The sequence below is a fragment of the Leucoraja erinacea genome, chromosome 1, assembly GCF_028641065.1.
Source record: "Leucoraja erinacea ecotype New England chromosome 1, Leri_hhj_1, whole genome shotgun sequence".
Taxonomy (NCBI): Eukaryota; Metazoa; Chordata; class Chondrichthyes; order Rajiformes; family Rajidae; genus Leucoraja; species Leucoraja erinaceus.
In genome coordinates, this window is record NC_073377.1 from 97681477 (window position 1) to 97698913 (window position 17437).

At 39.1% G+C, this 17437-nt stretch overlaps 1 protein-coding gene across 5 annotated transcripts in view; it reads left to right on the forward strand.

Annotated features, from left to right (window-relative positions):
* mapk10 (mitogen-activated protein kinase 10) overlaps positions 1–17437 on the forward strand; it is a 237464-nt gene that overhangs the window by 165650 nt on the left and 54377 nt on the right. For all 5 annotated transcript variants that reach the window (XR_008723964.1, XM_055640033.1, XM_055640036.1 and 2 more), the window contains exons 5-8: positions 170–228; positions 6800–6938; positions 7647–7812; positions 10896–10967. Coding sequence is in view for 4 of the 5 variants with exons in the window: in XM_055640033.1 (XP_055496008.1) it covers positions 170–228; positions 6800–6938; positions 7647–7812; positions 10896–10967 (436 nt within the window). In the remaining variant the exon portion in view is untranslated. The remainder of the gene's footprint in view (positions 1–169; positions 229–6799; positions 6939–7646; positions 7813–10895; positions 10968–17437) is intronic.

Consider the following 17437-nt stretch of genomic DNA (forward strand, 5'->3'; position numbering starts at 1 on the left):
TCAGAGTTTTGTAGTTATAAGGATATATATATATATATATTTAATAATTTATATTTAACCACATGGCTATCGCTTGGCTTAATTGAATGGTATGTTTTACAACATTGATGTTTTGTTCTGTTCATGATAAACATCAATTTATAACAGTAACTTCTGTTTTGTTTCACAGATCATCAGTTTATTAAATGTGTTTACACCCCAGAAATCGCTAGATGACTTCCAGGATGTGTAAGTAATCCAAAATATTCTCATCCCATGTGTTGTATATGCTATTGGAAGTATAGCCACAGTATCTGCTTGGAATCCTCTAGTCCCTCAACATATTGTTTCCATTGCCATTGTTTACTGGAATGTATTCCATGATTGTTGTTCTTTTGTAGCCACACTTGTCCACCATACCTGTACAAAAGTTGCTCCCTCTTCCTTCTATGTAACCAGGACGACATGTATTACATTTATAGGTTGGCATCACTGTTGCTTGTTACTTTATATATATGTAGGGATCCAGCAAAGCAGAATATTAATGACAGTAAAATTACCATGTACTACATTACATGCAGATGATAGACTAAAGTTATCATTTTGAGTAATATTTCCTTTTTTTCTATTTCTTTAAATATTTAATATACTTATAAGACACGACAGTCCTAAAGGAAATAGTCCAACATCACATATAGGCTGTTTCCACTCTGTGATGCTGCAATGTACATTGGGGGGGAGCTGGTGTTCACATCGAGAGAACCTCTTCATAGATTAATTGAGCAGAATGTGCCTTCACAGGACCACATCTATTAAACAGAGTCCTTGGTGTCTACTTCTTGCAAGTACTTCCTCGCTGGAAGCAATCAATAAAATATGTCACTGTACACTGCTGTCTTACTGTGATTTTAAGTGTGATAATTCGTGGATTGCAGTTCTTGTCACATGTTACAAGAACAGAAGATTAGTGGCACAGGGCGCAGCGGTAGAGTTGCTGCTTTACTGCGCCAGAGCCCAGCATTCAATCATGACGGCGGGTGCTGTCTGTACGGATTGTGTACATTCTTCCCATTACTGCATGGGTTTTCCCTGGGTGCTCCGATTTAGACAATAGACAATAGGTGCAGGAGTAGGCCATTCGGCCCTTTGATCCAGCACCAGCATGGCTGATCAACCCCAATCAGTACCCCGTTCCTGCCTTCTCCCCATATCCCCTGACTCTGCTATTTTTAAGAGTCCTTTCTAGCTCTCTCTTGAAAACATCCACAGAACCTGCCCTCTGAGGCAGAGAATTCCACACTCACCACTCTCTGTGAGAAAAAGTGTTTCCTCGTCTCCGTTCTAAATGGCTTACTCCTTATTCTTAAACTGTGGACCCTGGTTCTGGACTCCCCCAACATCGGGAACATATTTCCTGCCTCTAGCGTGTTCAAACCCTTAACATCCTATGTTTCAATGAGATCCCCTCTCATCCTTCTAAACTCCAGAGTGTACAAGCCCGGCTGTTCCATTCTCTCAGCATATGACAGTCCTTGAATTAACCTTGTAAACCTATGCTGCACTCCCTCAATAGCAAGAATGTCCTTCCTCAAATTAGGGGACCAAAACTGCACACAATACTCCAGGTGTGGTCTCACTAGGGCTCTGTACAACTGCAGAAGGACCTCTTTGCTCCTATATTCGATTCTTCTTGTTATAAAGGCCAACATGCCATTCGCTTTCTTCACTGCCTGCTGTACCTGCATGCTTACTTTTATAGACTGATGTACAAGGACCCCAGATCCCGTTGTACTTCTCCTTTTCCCAACTTGACGCCATTTAGATAGTAATCTGCCTTCCTGTTTTTGCTACCAAAGTGGATAACCTCACATTTATCGCATTAAACATCATCTGCCATGCATCTGCCCACTCCCCCAACCTATCCAAGTCACCCTGCATTCTCACTGCATCCTCCTCACAGTTCACACTGCCACCCAGCTTTGTGTCATCTGCAAATTTGCTAATGTTACTTTGAATCCCTTCATCCAAATCATTAATGTATGTTGTAAATAGCTGCGGTCCCAGCACCGAGCCTTGAGGTACCCCACTGTAGTCTATAAACAACAGCCTGACGTAGGTGTTTTTATTGGCCAAGTGGTCCAGTGCAGAGTGGAGAGCCAGTGAAATTGCATCCACTGTTGACCTGTTGTGGTGGTATGCGAACTGTAGTTGGTCGAGGTTCTTGTCGAGGTAGGAGTTGATGGGCACCATAACCAGCTTCTCAAAGCACTTCATCACCTCCGACGTTTGTGCCACTGGTCGATAGTCATTGAGGCACAATACCTTGCTCTTCTTGGGCACCGGTATTATTGATGCCCTCTTAAAGCAGGTGGGAACCTCAGACCTCAGAAGTGAGAGGTTGAAAATGTCCGTAAAAACTCCAGCCAGTTGGTCCGCACAGGTTTTTAGAACACGGCCGGGTATATCATCAGGTCCAGGCACTTTCTGAGGGTTCACCCCCCCGAAGGATCTTCTGACGTCGGCCTCTGTGACTATGACCGTAATACCGTCAAGGCGAATAGGGGCTCGGGAAGGCACATCTTGCTCTCCCTATCAAACCATGCGTAGAACGCATTGAGCTCGTCAGGGAATGATGCGTCGCTGTCGTTTGAGCCACCTCCTGATTTCGCCTTCTAGGAGGTGATGGCATTCATGCCCTGCCATAATTTCCGAACATCTGTCTCATCCTTCAGCTTAGAGCAGAAGTCCCTCTTGGCCTTTTAGATGGCCTTACCAAGGTCATATCGGGACTTCATATAGACCTCTGCATTGCCAAACCTGAATGCCTGGGATCTTGCCCTCAGAAGAATGCGGATCTCATGGTCATCCAAGGCTTTTGGTTAGGAAACACTCGGAAGGTTTTTGTTGGAACGCCGTCCTCCACACATTTCCTTATAAAGTCTGTAACAACTGTGGTGTATCCATTCAGGTCCGTTGCCGAGTCCCTGAACATTGCACAGTCGACAGAAGTCTACAGAATACTGAAGTTGCCGAAATTCTGCAATTTCTCGAACCTATAAATCTATAGTGGTGGCAGCCAGGGTGATGGGATAGCAGACAAACCAGCTGACCATTAGTGCATGTTTAGTTTATTTCAGCTTTTTCACAGTTTTTTCCACAAACTGCCGTACCTGACATAGTTCATCATTTTGGAATGAGACAGCAACAGCCTTTTACAGGCAATAAATTATCGTTACTCTAGGAATAATGGACTATAATGCACTTTAGTCTTCATAAACACGCATGCAAATAAAATGCACATTTTACTGATAACAGCATTGTTGCCCAATGGAACACAAACAAAACAAAACAAACATTACTGTTACATAACATCAGTTCAAGCTAAAAAAAAAAGGCATGAAATGCTGGAGTAACTCAGCGGGTCAGGCTGCATATCTGGAGAACATGGTTGGATGATGCTTCAGGTCGGGACCATTCTCCCGACCTAACATAGCCTGCTGAGTTACTCCAGCAATTTGTGTCTTTTTTTTATAATCCAGCATCAGCAGTTCCATATTTCAACAGTTCAAGCTAGGTAACATCTCTGCACCATGTGCCAGAAATCTCAGTTTACCCAGGAGAGTGTATTATGTAGGAATGTTACAAAATCTTGAGATTTTAAAAATCAAGCCTGTAATTTATCCCATCTGATAAAGCATAAAATAACTTTAATTTGAGACCTAATTCACTTTCATATCTTCAGTATTTTAAATGTTATGGTAATTTTCATACTCGGAAATTAGCATCTTGTTCCCTATTGCTTTTCCATTGACAACACAAAAGCTGTGATCGAAGGCAGTCAAAAGCCCATAACTTTCTTAAAAATTAAGAGAATTGAATGAAATTTTCAGTTATTTTAGATTGAAGCATTCTGAAACAAATATGAAACATTTTACTTGGATGACCTGAAATTAAAGCATATAATTAGTTAGTTACCTAATTATATCTGCCCAAAAAATCACAAATAACTGCCTCCCTGCCATTGAGGACATTTACATCAGCAGGTGCAAGAGCAGAGCCTCAAACATCATGAAGGACCCCACCCACCCTCCAAATGGACTCTTTGCACCCCTCCCCTCCCCTCAGGGAGAAGGCTGCGCAGCATAAAGGCCAGGACAACAAGACTTAAAGCCAGCTTCTTTCCCGGGGCCATGAGACTTTTAAACTCCATACCTCACTGACTGAACCCTCACTACCTCAGTGAACTGTCTGCTGCTACTGCTGCTGCTATGGACATTATTATGCTGCTGTCTTTTAACCATGCTGCTTTTTTTACTTTTCACTATTTATTCATCGGCTCATTATTATTTAGATTTTATTGCGGAAGGTTTTTATATGTTAGAATTTATTGATGTCTTAACTGCACTTCATTGATGTCTTACTGCACTATTACGCTGCTCGGACCTGAGTACAAATTTCATTCATGATTCATGTGGAAGCATGTTTTTATCGAATGACAATAAATAAAATAAATGAAATGTATTTAACTAATTACAAAATTGACCATTGTGACAGAAATAGTAATAAATACTGCCTTGAAAATTTGTTGTGACTGAAATAGTAATAAACACTGCCTTGAATATTCAAAAATGTGATATTCTCAAGATCAGAACTTTAATATTATTGTATTATATGATGTAAGTCCATAACAGATAGGTAAAGAAATTACAATTTCTAGCAAAAGACCAAGTCTTTATGGAGAAGATCAGTTGCTAGTTGGTACATTGGCATATCATAATCAGTAGCATCATCACACTCCTCAGATTGTAACCAATAAGCAACTCTGTGCACCTTGTTTTTCCTCAACTTTTCAATTTTGTAAACCACAAGATTTTGGTCTTCAAACCACGCATGACATGCCTTTCTGCCCACTACTTTCCCATTAACAATGTCCTGTAGATCATCACATTTGGAGTAGTCGAAATTCGGATAATCTCTGCGAATGCTCTAAATCAGTCTCTTTTGCTGGGCATTTGGATTGACAATTTTGCATTTCTTCTTCGGAGACATCTGTTTAAAATGTAAAGAAAAAACAAAACACTGAACAGCATTAACAGAAACAAGTTATTATTTGCAGTTTTAGAAAAAAAAGGTAGAAATGATAAAGTTAAACGCTAAAACAAATAGTAAATACCGAACAAGAAATTCATATTCATCAGTTTCATCAATCTAATCAATTAAATTCATCTAAATTCAATTACTAGATCTGAACATCTATCCATTTCTTAAGAAAAGGATACACATTTTAAATAGCCTAAGCATCCAAATAGCAAATAACAAACTGATCCCATTCACACAAGACTTCACAATATTACATGATTTTTAAATCTCACTTTATCATGAATTTATATGGCAAATGGAAGGGATTTCATGTTTAATTTGCATAAATTAATCCAGAAACATCCGCTCTCAAGATAATCAAAATATTTATTTTTTGCACAATACATCTGACTAAAACTGTACTCTGGACATTTAGTATGAAAATATTGATCATGGATAGACAATAACACAAACTATAGATGATTTAGATGTTCTTATGACATGATTGTGCAAAAAAATAATAAATTTGATTATCTTGAGAGTGGATGTTTCTGGAATGTGATCGATTGGAATGTTGCCGTTGACATAAATTTAAGCCCATATCGGCAGGCAAGACATGGCTGATTCGTATCGGGGCCTAAATAACATTTTTGCTTCATAAGATTAAAATGAAACCACACTAAAAAGCAGAATAATATGTAAAATAAACGACATACCTTTTGTTTTGTCCTGATATTGAGATCCGTGATGTTGAAGGCGTATTTAGTCGCGTTTAACTTCAATGTAACGAACGGAAGCTCGAACGATTTTTCTTCATCAGCTAGCAGCCCGAGGAAATCCACTCTCCAACAACCAATGCAAACCTGCATTTTAATCACGCCCTCCCCCCACCCCAAAACCTCCGGAATCGCACGCACCGGCAGTGGCAGGTTTTGTAACATCGCTATATTATGTAAATGCAAATTGAAACACCTGCTCTTTGAGTGCAAATAGGTTTATAAATTGACTGAGATATTTTTAGTACCCCCTGAGCAACTGTGAAATCCAATTTAATGTTGCTGCAGTATAACATAATATGCATTGCTAAACTAAAGTGATGTGAAACTTTATCTTCCTGTGTACCTCCTTTCAGTTCTTCTCAGATCAGACATTTCTACTGAATCTTTATTGTAACTAATTGCATTGATGTGTGATTCCAAAAACAAAACTTACCCAATAATTCTTCTGCTGCATCAATTGCTAATCATTTCTCACTTAGAATCTATTTGTATGTGTTGTATAAATCTTAGTAGGGGACACAGAAGGGGAAATGTTGGATAACAGGCCTCGCTGCAATTATATGTATTCTGTTGGTAGGTGGATAGCTTGCAACATTTATCTTGATTAATGAAGGTTCTCCAGTTGCAGAAGAGACTTGGTCATTACACTATTTTACTTCTGTATAACTGTGCTTATGTATAGAGAGATTTTACTGGATTGTATTCAAAACAAAACATTTCACTATATCTTGGTACATATGACAATAAAGTAACTACTAACTACTACAACAACGTCTACTACAATTTACAAGCACCTAAAGGAAGAAAAGGATTAAATATTTTAAAACACATTTATTTTATTACCTTACCCACAGGTAACATATATGTTGAGTTGTTTCCTTTAACCCAGGACTATCTAATACAATGGAAACGTGTTGCCTGTGAATTTATCAATCTAGCATCCTCCTTTTTTCTCATTGTAGGTATTTGGTTATGGAATTGATGGATGCCAACCTATGTCAGGTAATTCAAATGGAACTGGATCATGAGCGAATGTCCTACCTACTATACCAAATGCTGTGTGGCATCAAGCATCTCCATTCCGCTGGCATTATTCACAGGGTAGGTATGCAGAAAACACAAACAGTTTGATTCATGGAGTGGGTTTGATATGAGGAAATATGTTTTAATACTTGCATATCTGTAATGCATTTGGTTGGCTATAAATTGAAACAAAACAATGTTGGAAATTGAAACCAAGACTAATATTGCTGCAAAGATTCAGAAGGTCAATTAGAAGGAGAAATAAAGTTAGTTGAAGGTCAAATACCCATCATCAGAACAGTTCTGACAAAGAATCATCAACCTGAAACATTAACTCTCTTTCTCTTGCACTTTATGAAGCTGCAGCCTGACTAGCTGAGTTTTTCTGGCATTTTCTGTGTTTTGCGTATGGTCAAGAAAGTTTCCTTAGAAATGCTTATGATCTGTTTTCATGGATCTTCTAACAAATTTCATTGCTATATTTGAATATATTAAATTTCATTTTGCATGGTCGTGGTAAAATAAAGAAGAACAATTCTGGAAATAATTTCTAATGGCATTTATCACCATGTTCTGCCAAAAAACAACCCCTTCATCCATAAAAAATTCATTATAAATTCTGAATGGATCCTCTGTCCAAAAACCGACAGTTTTGAGGAGAGATTTTGGAATACTATTTCAATGTTATCTAGACCAAAACTAGGAAACAAAAACTTGAAAATGAAACGAGTATTACTTAACCTACATAGTTACTGTGTACTTAAATTTATTATTTTGTATTCACAGGACCTAAAGCCAAGCAACATAGTGGTAAAGTCAGACTGCACATTAAAAATTCTTGACTTTGGACTGGCAAGGACTGCTGGAACAAGCTTCATGATGACACCTTATGTAGTAACCCGATATTACAGAGCACCAGAAGTTATTCTAGGGATGGGGTACAAAGAAAACGGTGAGATTTTTACTTGAAACTCACATTTGTTATTGGTGCTTGTTTATGTCAGAGGTAGGACAAACTTTTATATTTTGCATATTTGAAGCATCCTGTTAGATTGAAAATTGAATGATTTTTTTTTTAAAAACGGCTTTCTATTTATTTAAAAAAATGGACTTACCAATTGTTATGATATGATGTGATTATTGTAGCTAAAACAGTCATCAAACTCAAAAACACCACCAATACCTTGACTGAGGGCTGAGGTTGCATGGACCTGATGGACTAACAGCCTCCGTCTGTGCCTAATGTTTCTCTGCAAGCTCACTTGGCCAGCCACTGTGCACAATAACAAAACAACTCAAAAGAATGGTCATTCTAACTCAATCCTATAATTAGCTGCCCTATGGCCTTTAGGACTAGTTCCACCGGATGGCTGGGAAGAGTTGCAGAGTTTTGAGGAATAGAGGAAATGTCCTTATCGAAGAGTATATCTCTTGTGGCAGCTGGGGCCTAGTATCATGCAGGTATTGTCTTCTTAGTTGTTTGATTATAAGCATCATTGACACTTTTGTTATTCATTTTTCTCTGTTTAACTCACGTTTTCTTACAGAACAGGCAGAAGATCTGCTTCAATCAATTCTTCAAAATTAAGAAATGTGACGAGTATAAAAATGCAAATTGTAGGAATTAATGAAATTATTTCTGTCTCCCCATCCATAGTTCCAGTGTTATCACTCCACAATCTCGACATCAGCCTACTGCTAGTTAAGAGACTAGTTATTTCCTATGGCTGCTGATTATTTTTAAATATTTCAAGCAGAATCAATATGTGAAATAAGTTTTATCCTGATTGTTTTAGTTATCATTCTTGCTACTTGCAGGCAGAGAAAAGTTTTTTTGACAAGTTTATACTGTCAAATATTCTATGAATAACACACCTATCATTTGAAAGATACTTGATAATGTAATACTTTGGCAGAGAGATTATTCTCATAATTTTTGGCTGCTGGTTTCTCCAGAATTGTTTTTAACAATAATAAATTTACTTTTAGGGACATGGTTGTTTGTGGAAAGGCAAGCATTAATTGGCCATTGCTAAGTCCTTTAAGAAGGTAGTGGGAAGAGTCTTTGTGAACATCTGCAGTCCTTCTGATGAAGGTACTTATAACACACTTGTTGCATAGGAAATTCTTACTGATTGTAGGCATGGAATGCTAGATATGTTGAGGGATTGAAAATAGAATGACGTGGCATGCAGTCATCACATCCTACTTAATGATAAAGCTGCTGAAGATGACTGGGCTTCGAACACTAAACTGAGGAACCTCTGCAATGATGTATAATTGATCTCCAATATCTACAATGATCTTCTTACCAAGACATTAGAGTATTTACCTCTGATGCCCGTTGACTTCAGTTTTACCACAGTTTCTTCATGCCTCACTTATTTAAATGCTGACTTCATGTGAAGGATGACATCTCATATCACCCCTAGAATTCAGCTGTTGGGTCTGTGTTTGGATCAAGGTTGTGCTAACATCTGGAGGCAGTGGTGCTTGCAAATCTGTTATTAGGTAGATGCTAATGTTCTAATTGTACTACGGCACCTTGCATTCATATGCAGTAAGTTAGTCACCACGACCTGATTGTTTCCGTGACCCATAGCTTTCACTGTAACCATGCTCTTCTCTGTTTCTTGATATCATATGAGGTGAATTATATTGGCTGAAGACAAGACTTCTGTGATGGAAGGGATCTCATGAGGAAATTAAGATAGATAGATCATATGTTTACGCCATGTACAATGGGATGTGGTAAGTGTGCTGAACGTTGATCTGACATAGTGATTGTGGGTGCTGCTTTAGCTTTTAAGCTTTAACAAGATGGCAGCACAGTTATAAATATACAATGTATTGCTCCCAGCATAGCCTTTGGCACACCTGATTAACCCAGGATTGATCCTATGGTTTGATAGTAGTCATGGAGTAAGGAATATTACAGGCCATAAGATTACAAATGGTGGTGGTCACCATTGGTGGTCACTTCGGCTGATGATGACCCACAGCACCTCATGGATTTCAGTTTATTTACAAAATCCATTCTGGGCCTATCCTACGTGGGATGATTGTAGAACTACACAACAGAATGGACCATATCCTTGACGTGAATATGGGACTTTGTCTCCACCTGCACTTTGTGGTGGTCACTTCTACTACCAATGCAATCATGGACAAATACACACAGGGTTGGACAAAGGTTGTTATCTCAACGTTCAAGGTTGGGGTGCTGATAGGTAAATCTGGAATATTTAAACTTTGAGGACCAGGCTTTGGCTATAAATATTTACATAATCTTGGTGGAATGCAGAACTTAATTTAATTAGTTTTTTTTTTAAACATTAATTATTTATTTAGTAACATCCAAATCTGACGATCCAAGCACTTAAAGTTGAAAATTTGACAATGAGCAGAAAAAAGTGTTGCAAAAATAATGATGGGAGATATTTTGGTGACATAAACAGGAAAGGAGAAAACATCCTCTTTCCTTTACAACAGGTTGTCTGAATTAAGCTTGTTTAAGGTATGATTTGTACTGATAGAATCAGGAGAATCCTCTGCTGATGAACCATCAAATGCTGCGGCTAAACTCCCCAATGTTTCCAATCATTTTGTCCCCAATCACTGCTTTATGTTCCACAGAAATATGTGCATGAAAAAACATTTCATTAATTAAAGCAGCATTTTTGTTTTTCTCTGTTTTACATAGAAACTGCTTTTAGATAATAATACCCAGTGGAGCTTGGCATCTCTCTACGGTGGCTCTTATGTCATTGAATGGTTCACTATGGATTGAAGTCTCCAAACTTGTTTTTCCTTTTTTATAAATGTGGGTGCAGAGAGCAAGGTCTTGTTTTGTTGCATTGTCTTTATTAATGTCCTTTTGTGTTTTGTTTCATTTCCAGCACATGGAGTACAATCAGGAGATAGAAATTAATTTTTAACCTTTTCTGATTCCTATGTTTTCCCATTTTATATGACGTTTATAATTCTAATTCTAATTCTTTTCTTTGTGTTACTACCCATTTTCTGAACTCGTAGTCGATATTTGGTCTGTTGGGTGCATTATGGGTGAAATGGTCCGCCACAAAATCCTCTTTCCAGGAAGGGACTGTATCCTTATGCTGCTTGCAGCAGCTGATCATTGCTTTTTTATGCACTTTTACTCTGAGGAGAGTGAAACATAAATTGTAAGCGATTGCTTTTAAAAAATATTATTGCAAGTATTATACATAGTGCATCTTTCATGCAATCATTTGTTCTCAGAATTGCTTCTTCCAAGAAAACCTTTTCTATTTGGTGCAGAAACGTGGCAAGATATCTCATACGCTTGTTTTTTTTTTAACTTTCATTTGAATAAACGTTGATTATTTATTCTGAACTCAGAACTATTAATAATCTAAAAATATTTAGAAGTGTTATTCTTGAACTCCAGACTAAAGAGCAGGAGAATCATTTTGAGCAGAATCCTAGTCTAGAATCTAAAGGTTATAGAAAGCTTTTGATTTCCCCTATTCATTATTGTTTGCCACAAAGCTGTATTTTTTGTGATTACCACTATTCCTCACCATCACTATCTAGCAAAGAAGCTAAATCACTTCTTGCTTTTTGCAACATTTTATCTTGAATATTTTGTAGAGCTTGCTTTGAACTATTTGGAAATTGATAGTTTCCTTCCATAATATTGCTTTACTCTCAGGTATCGGAATGACCCCCAAAAAAGGAATGAAAATATTTTTTTAAGTGAGGATTCCATTTTCAGAATACTGTTTCTGATAATGGTCACCTCCAGAATCTTATAAAATTTCCATGCACGATGTTTGTATGTTGCACCAGATTTAGCAATTCTCGAGTCTGCTTGGATTTGTAGTGAAAAACACCATGCAACCTAAGAAGAATGCAATGTGAAAATACACATCCATGGAAATTATAATATCATTTTGTACTGGAGACAAATCAACACAACAAATCCTTATGTTTAGAAATTAGTCTGAAGCCCTGTGTCTTTCAGACCTGAATATATGGCTGTCATTTTGAGATACTCTTTGATCTGGGTACTCTTTCATTATCTGCCTGTTATTCCATTTCTATTGAAGATAAACATCAAATGCTGGAGCAACTCAGCGGGTCAGGCAAACTGAAGAACTGAAGAAGGTTCTCGACTCGAAACGTCACCCATTCCTTCTCTCCAGAGATGCTGCCTAAGTTACTCCAGCATTTTGTGTCTATCTTTGGTTTAAACCAGCATCTGCAGTTCCTTCCTACAATCACATTTCTATTGTTTACCACCCGTTCTATGCCTCTTGTGCATCGCTGAGTGTGGGTAAAGACTCAATCTCTTCCGTTAGCTTTTCTTCCACAAATATGGCTATATCCTCAGGGTCAATTTGTTATGTTTCAGATTGTTTTTGCTTCATTTTGTTCCATCTGAAGCTTTTGAAAGTAATGTTCATCCTGACGACTTTGATAGACATTCCTTCCATTCTTTCCAACTCCCCCTCTCTGTGACTTTAAACATACATCTTTTCCAGTTTTGATGAAGGGTCCTTGATCCAAAACATCAACTGTTTCTCACCTCACTGATGCTGATTGAGCTTCTCAGTAATCCAGGCATTCTTAGTTATTGTTCACATTTCCAGCGTCTACCATATTTTTCTCAAACTTCTAACAGTTATTCTGCCGTGAGTATCAGTTCCTGAACGGCAGAGAGTCTTTATCAATTTAGCAATTGGTTGAACAATAGTTCACAAATGGAAATGGTAGTGTGGCGCCTTCACGCCCACGTTGGTTTTGCACAAACCCAAAGAGGCTTCTGGAATAAATGTGACACAAAGTGTCTGGCTCAGCTAAATGTTGTTTGTTCTTTGCTTTCTGTTGTGGGATTCAGTAGATCCCACAGAAGTTTAGATTCACAAAACAAAAAGCCATTAGTTTAAATACAACTATTGTAAAACAACCCCCCACCCCCCCCCCCCCCCCCCCCCCCCCCTTGTTTGAAAGGTCCACCAGCATTTCTTGTAAGGTCAGCATTTCTTACTGATTTCTAATTGCTTTTGAGAAAAAACTTTTTCACCCAGAAAGTTGTGAATTTGTGGAATTCTCTGGCTCAGAAGGCAGTAGAGGCCAATTCTCTGGATGAATTTAAGAGAGAGTTAGATAGAGCTCTAGGGGCGAGCGGAATCAAGGGATATGAGGGAGAAGGCAGGCACGGGTTACTGATTGTGGATGATAAGCCATGATCACAATGAATGGCGGTGCTGGCTTGAAGGGCCAAATGGCCTACTCCTGCACCTATTTTCTATGTTTCAATGAGAAACTTCCCCCATGAACTGCTACAATTCTTCTGGTGGAAGTGTTCCTGCCGTTCTGTTGGCTAAAAAGTGCCAGGATGTAGACTTGATAATGATAAATGACCAGAGATTCATTTCCAAATCAGAGCAGTGTACAGTTGGGAGGGAAACCTGCAAGTGGTGCTGCTCCTGTGCGCCTGTTGCTCTTATTGGTAGCACCAGGGGATTTTGGAGATGCTGCCACAATAACCTGGGCAGATAATATCCAGCAGCTATGGAGTTGCTGCCTTACAGCACCAGAGTCATCGGTCCGATCCTGACTACGGGTGCTGTCTGTACCCCTTGACCCCTTGACCGTGTGGGTTCTCTTCGGGCACTCCGGTTTCATCCCACACTCCAAAGATGTACAGATGTAGGCTTTGGGAAAAATTGTAAAATTGTAAAATTGGCCCTAGTCTGTAGGATAGTGCAAACCTGTGTGTCTTTGGCATGTGGGATGAAACGAAAGATCTCTGGGAAAATGCATGCGGACACAGGGAGAATGTACAAATTCCATACAGACAGCACACGTAGTCAGGATCGAGCCTGGGTCTCAGGCGCTGCAAGCCCTGTAAGGCAGCAACCACTGTGCCACTGTCCCCTCCTAAAGGAACGTCCTTTAATTCTGAGGCTTTGACCTCTCATCCTAGACTTTCCCACTAGTGGAAACATCCTCTGCACATCCACTCTATCCAAGCCTTTCACTATTCGGTAAGTTTCAATGAGGTTTCCCTTCATCCTTCTAAACTCCAGCGAGTACAGGCACAGTGCCGTCAAACGCTCATCATATGTTAACCCACTTATTCCTGGGATCATTCTTGTAAACCTCCTCTGGACACTCTCCAGAGCCAGTATATGCTTCCTCGTATATGGTGCCCAACAAAGCGCTTTATATAGCGTCAGCATTACATCCTTGTTTTGTAGACCTCGTGAAATCAATGCTAGCATTGCGTTTGCCTTCCTTATTACTGATTCGACTTACAAATTAACTCTCTGTGAATCCTGCACCAGCACTCCCATACCTTGCTCAGCCTCATCGGTTTCTGTTTCATTCATGTTTTCAAAAAAACGTTGCCCCTCCATAGTGATCCATTGCGGTTCGTAAGCCCTCACCACACTCTCCTATCAGTACTTGTACCAACTACTCTCTCTCGGTCTACATCCTGCTTCCAATTTTCCTTTGTTCCCTCCTTCATCATCCACTACTTTTCTGAAAACAGGTTGGAAATTTTAAAGTTTTCCAATCTGATTAAGAGATGTTGACCGGAAATGTTAACTTTGTTTCATGCTCCATATCTGCTAGCTGACTAGCCAAATAATTCCCCCATTTTCTGTGTTAATTTCAGTCAATAGACAATAGGTGCAGGAGTAGGCCATTTGGCTCTTCAAGCCAGCACCGCCATTCAATGTGATCATGGCTCATCACCCACAATCAGTACCCCATTCCTGCCTTCTCCCCATATCCCCTGACTCTGCTATCTTTACAAGCCTTATCTAGCTCTCTCTTGAAAGTATGCAGAGAACCGGCCCCCACCACCCTCTGAGGCAGAGAAGTCCACAAACTCACAACTCTCTGTGTGAAAAAGTGTTTCCTCATCTCCATTCTAAATGGTTTACCCCTTATTCTTAAACTGTGACCCCTGGTTCTGGACTCCCCCAACATCGGGAACATGTTTCGGGCATCTAGCGTGTCCAAACCCTTAATAATCTTATATGTTTCAATAAGATATCCTCTCATCCTTCTAAATTCCAGATTATACAAGCCCAGCCACTCCATTCTCTCAGCATATGACAGTCCTGCCATCCCGAGAATTAACCTTGTGAACCTACGCTGCACTCCCTCAATAGCAAGAATGTCCCTCCTCAAATTTGGATACCAAAACTGCACACAATATTCCAGGTGTGGGCTCACTAGGGCTCTGTACAACTGCAGAAGGACCTCTTTGCTCCTATACTCAACTCCTCTTGTTATGAAGCCCAACATGCCATTCACTTTCTTCACTGCCTGCTGTATCTGAACGCTTACTTTCATTGATTAATGAACAAGGACCCCCAGATCCCATTGTACTTCCCCTTTTCCCTACTTGACACCATTTAGATAATAATCTGCCTTCCTGTTTTTGCTACCAAAGTGGATAACCTCACATTTATCCACATTAAACTTCATCTGCCATGCATCTGCCCATTCACCCAACCTGTCCAAGTCACCCTGCATTCTTATAGCATCCTCCTCACAGTTCACACTGTCACCCAGCTTTGTGTCATCTGCAAATTTGCTAATGTTACTTTGAATCTCTTCCTCTAAATCATTGATGTATATTGTAAATAGCTGCAGTCCCAGCACCAAACCTTGCGGTACCCCATTAGTCACTGCTGCCATTCTGAAAGAGACCCATTAATCCCTACTGTCTGTTTCCGGTCCACCGACCAATTTTCTATCCATGTCAGCACTCTACCCCCAATACCATGTGCCCTAATTTTGCCTACTAATCTCCTATGTGGGACCTTATCAAATGCTTTCTGAAAGACACATGTAATTGGACGAATTAGGTAGGGATATCCTGGCCTTTGCAGACTGCAAAGTAATCTGATAGTGGAGACAAACTGCTCTGGAAATAACCCATCTGAAACTGTTCTCTTTGATTCCAACGTAATCAAAATCCAGTGGCTTTTACCCAGAGCGTGCTTCATCAGATTAGCATCCAGGCAGGGAAAGTAAAATGTATGCAGGGGATCTAGATTTTTATTGGTAGTTGACTTTAGTTTAGTTTAGTTTAGAGATACAGCGTGGAAGCAGGCCCTTCGGCACACCGAGTCCGCACTGACCAGCGATACCCATACATTAACACTATCCTACACACACTTGGAACGATTTGCAATTATCCCAAGCTAATTAGCCTCCAAATATGTATGGCTTTAGAGTAGGGGAGGAAACCGGAGCATCCAGAGAAAACCCACGCAGCTCACGGGGAGATCGTACTATCTCCATACAGATTACACCCATAGGATCAAACCCAGGTCACTGGTGCTGTAAGGCAGCAACCTTACTGCTGCGCCACCGTGCCACACCCAAATTAGTAGTTCAAACAATTTCTCCCAGAGTTTACGCAATATTTTCTCCATTCAACATCTCTTTTGTACTACTTTTCTCCTTTCTCAGTATTTATCCTCAAAAAGCAGCATTGTTGACATTTAACTGTTCACCATGGAGCTTTCTATATGGTGTTATTGATCTACCTTTAGTAATTTTATAACTTTTAGTACCATTTTTACTTACATGGAATCCAACGGAAATATCTGAATAGAATCCTCCAAGGTTCAATATTTTGATCGTTGCATTCACACCCAACAGAAACAATGAATGCTTATTTTATTGGATAGAATAGATTGAGACTGGAGTTGCTCTCATTCCATTCAGGATCATTGATCAAGAACATTGTTTTCTCAACAAATTAAAAATTCCCATTTATTTGTAATTTGCAAATGAAAACTTTATTGTCTTATGAATTGATATATATTTATTGCCATTTTTCCTTCATGACAATCTCTTTTCTTGTAAATATTTTTTTTCCATAAGTGACATGATTTTGTTTTACATATGCCATTAATGCAATATCTTGGCATGTTTAAAAATCTTGAGTCCATTTAATGGGGAGCAATTCTAATTGTTTCTTGACTTGTGACACCAACACTAGCCATTCTTTCCCTTTGCTTTTTGAACACCAGAGGGCAGCTGCAGCCAGTTAAGGGAAATACAGTCTCTGCCTCTGCTTGGATTCGGCTTGTAACAGAGGATATGTGTTCTCGTTAGTTATCTCTATCGATATTTCAGAAGTATTGGGGAATGGGGTGGAGGGGGACTGTTTGAATATTATAGTTACAAGCTGATTTTAACAACTTTTCCTCAGTAGTGATGGAAGAGCATGAAATTATACATTACTATTATTCTATTATCTATCTCCCAGGCCTACAGATCAATCTCAGATTCAGATTCAGATTCAAATCTAAAATCTGCTTAAGGTTTTATAAATCCTTACAAACCGAATAACATTTCAGACATTTCTAAAAATCATTGAATAAAGACATGACATTATTTGATTAATTGATAATTCTATCCTTTCCTTTATTATTTTCTTAACCTCTCACCTGTATCATTTGAAGCCTTCAGTCTATGTTGTAACATTCAGCAAAAAAGGGAGTCTTGTCATATTAATCTTGATTGCTAGCGTTCCATTCAACCCTTTCAAACTGCAG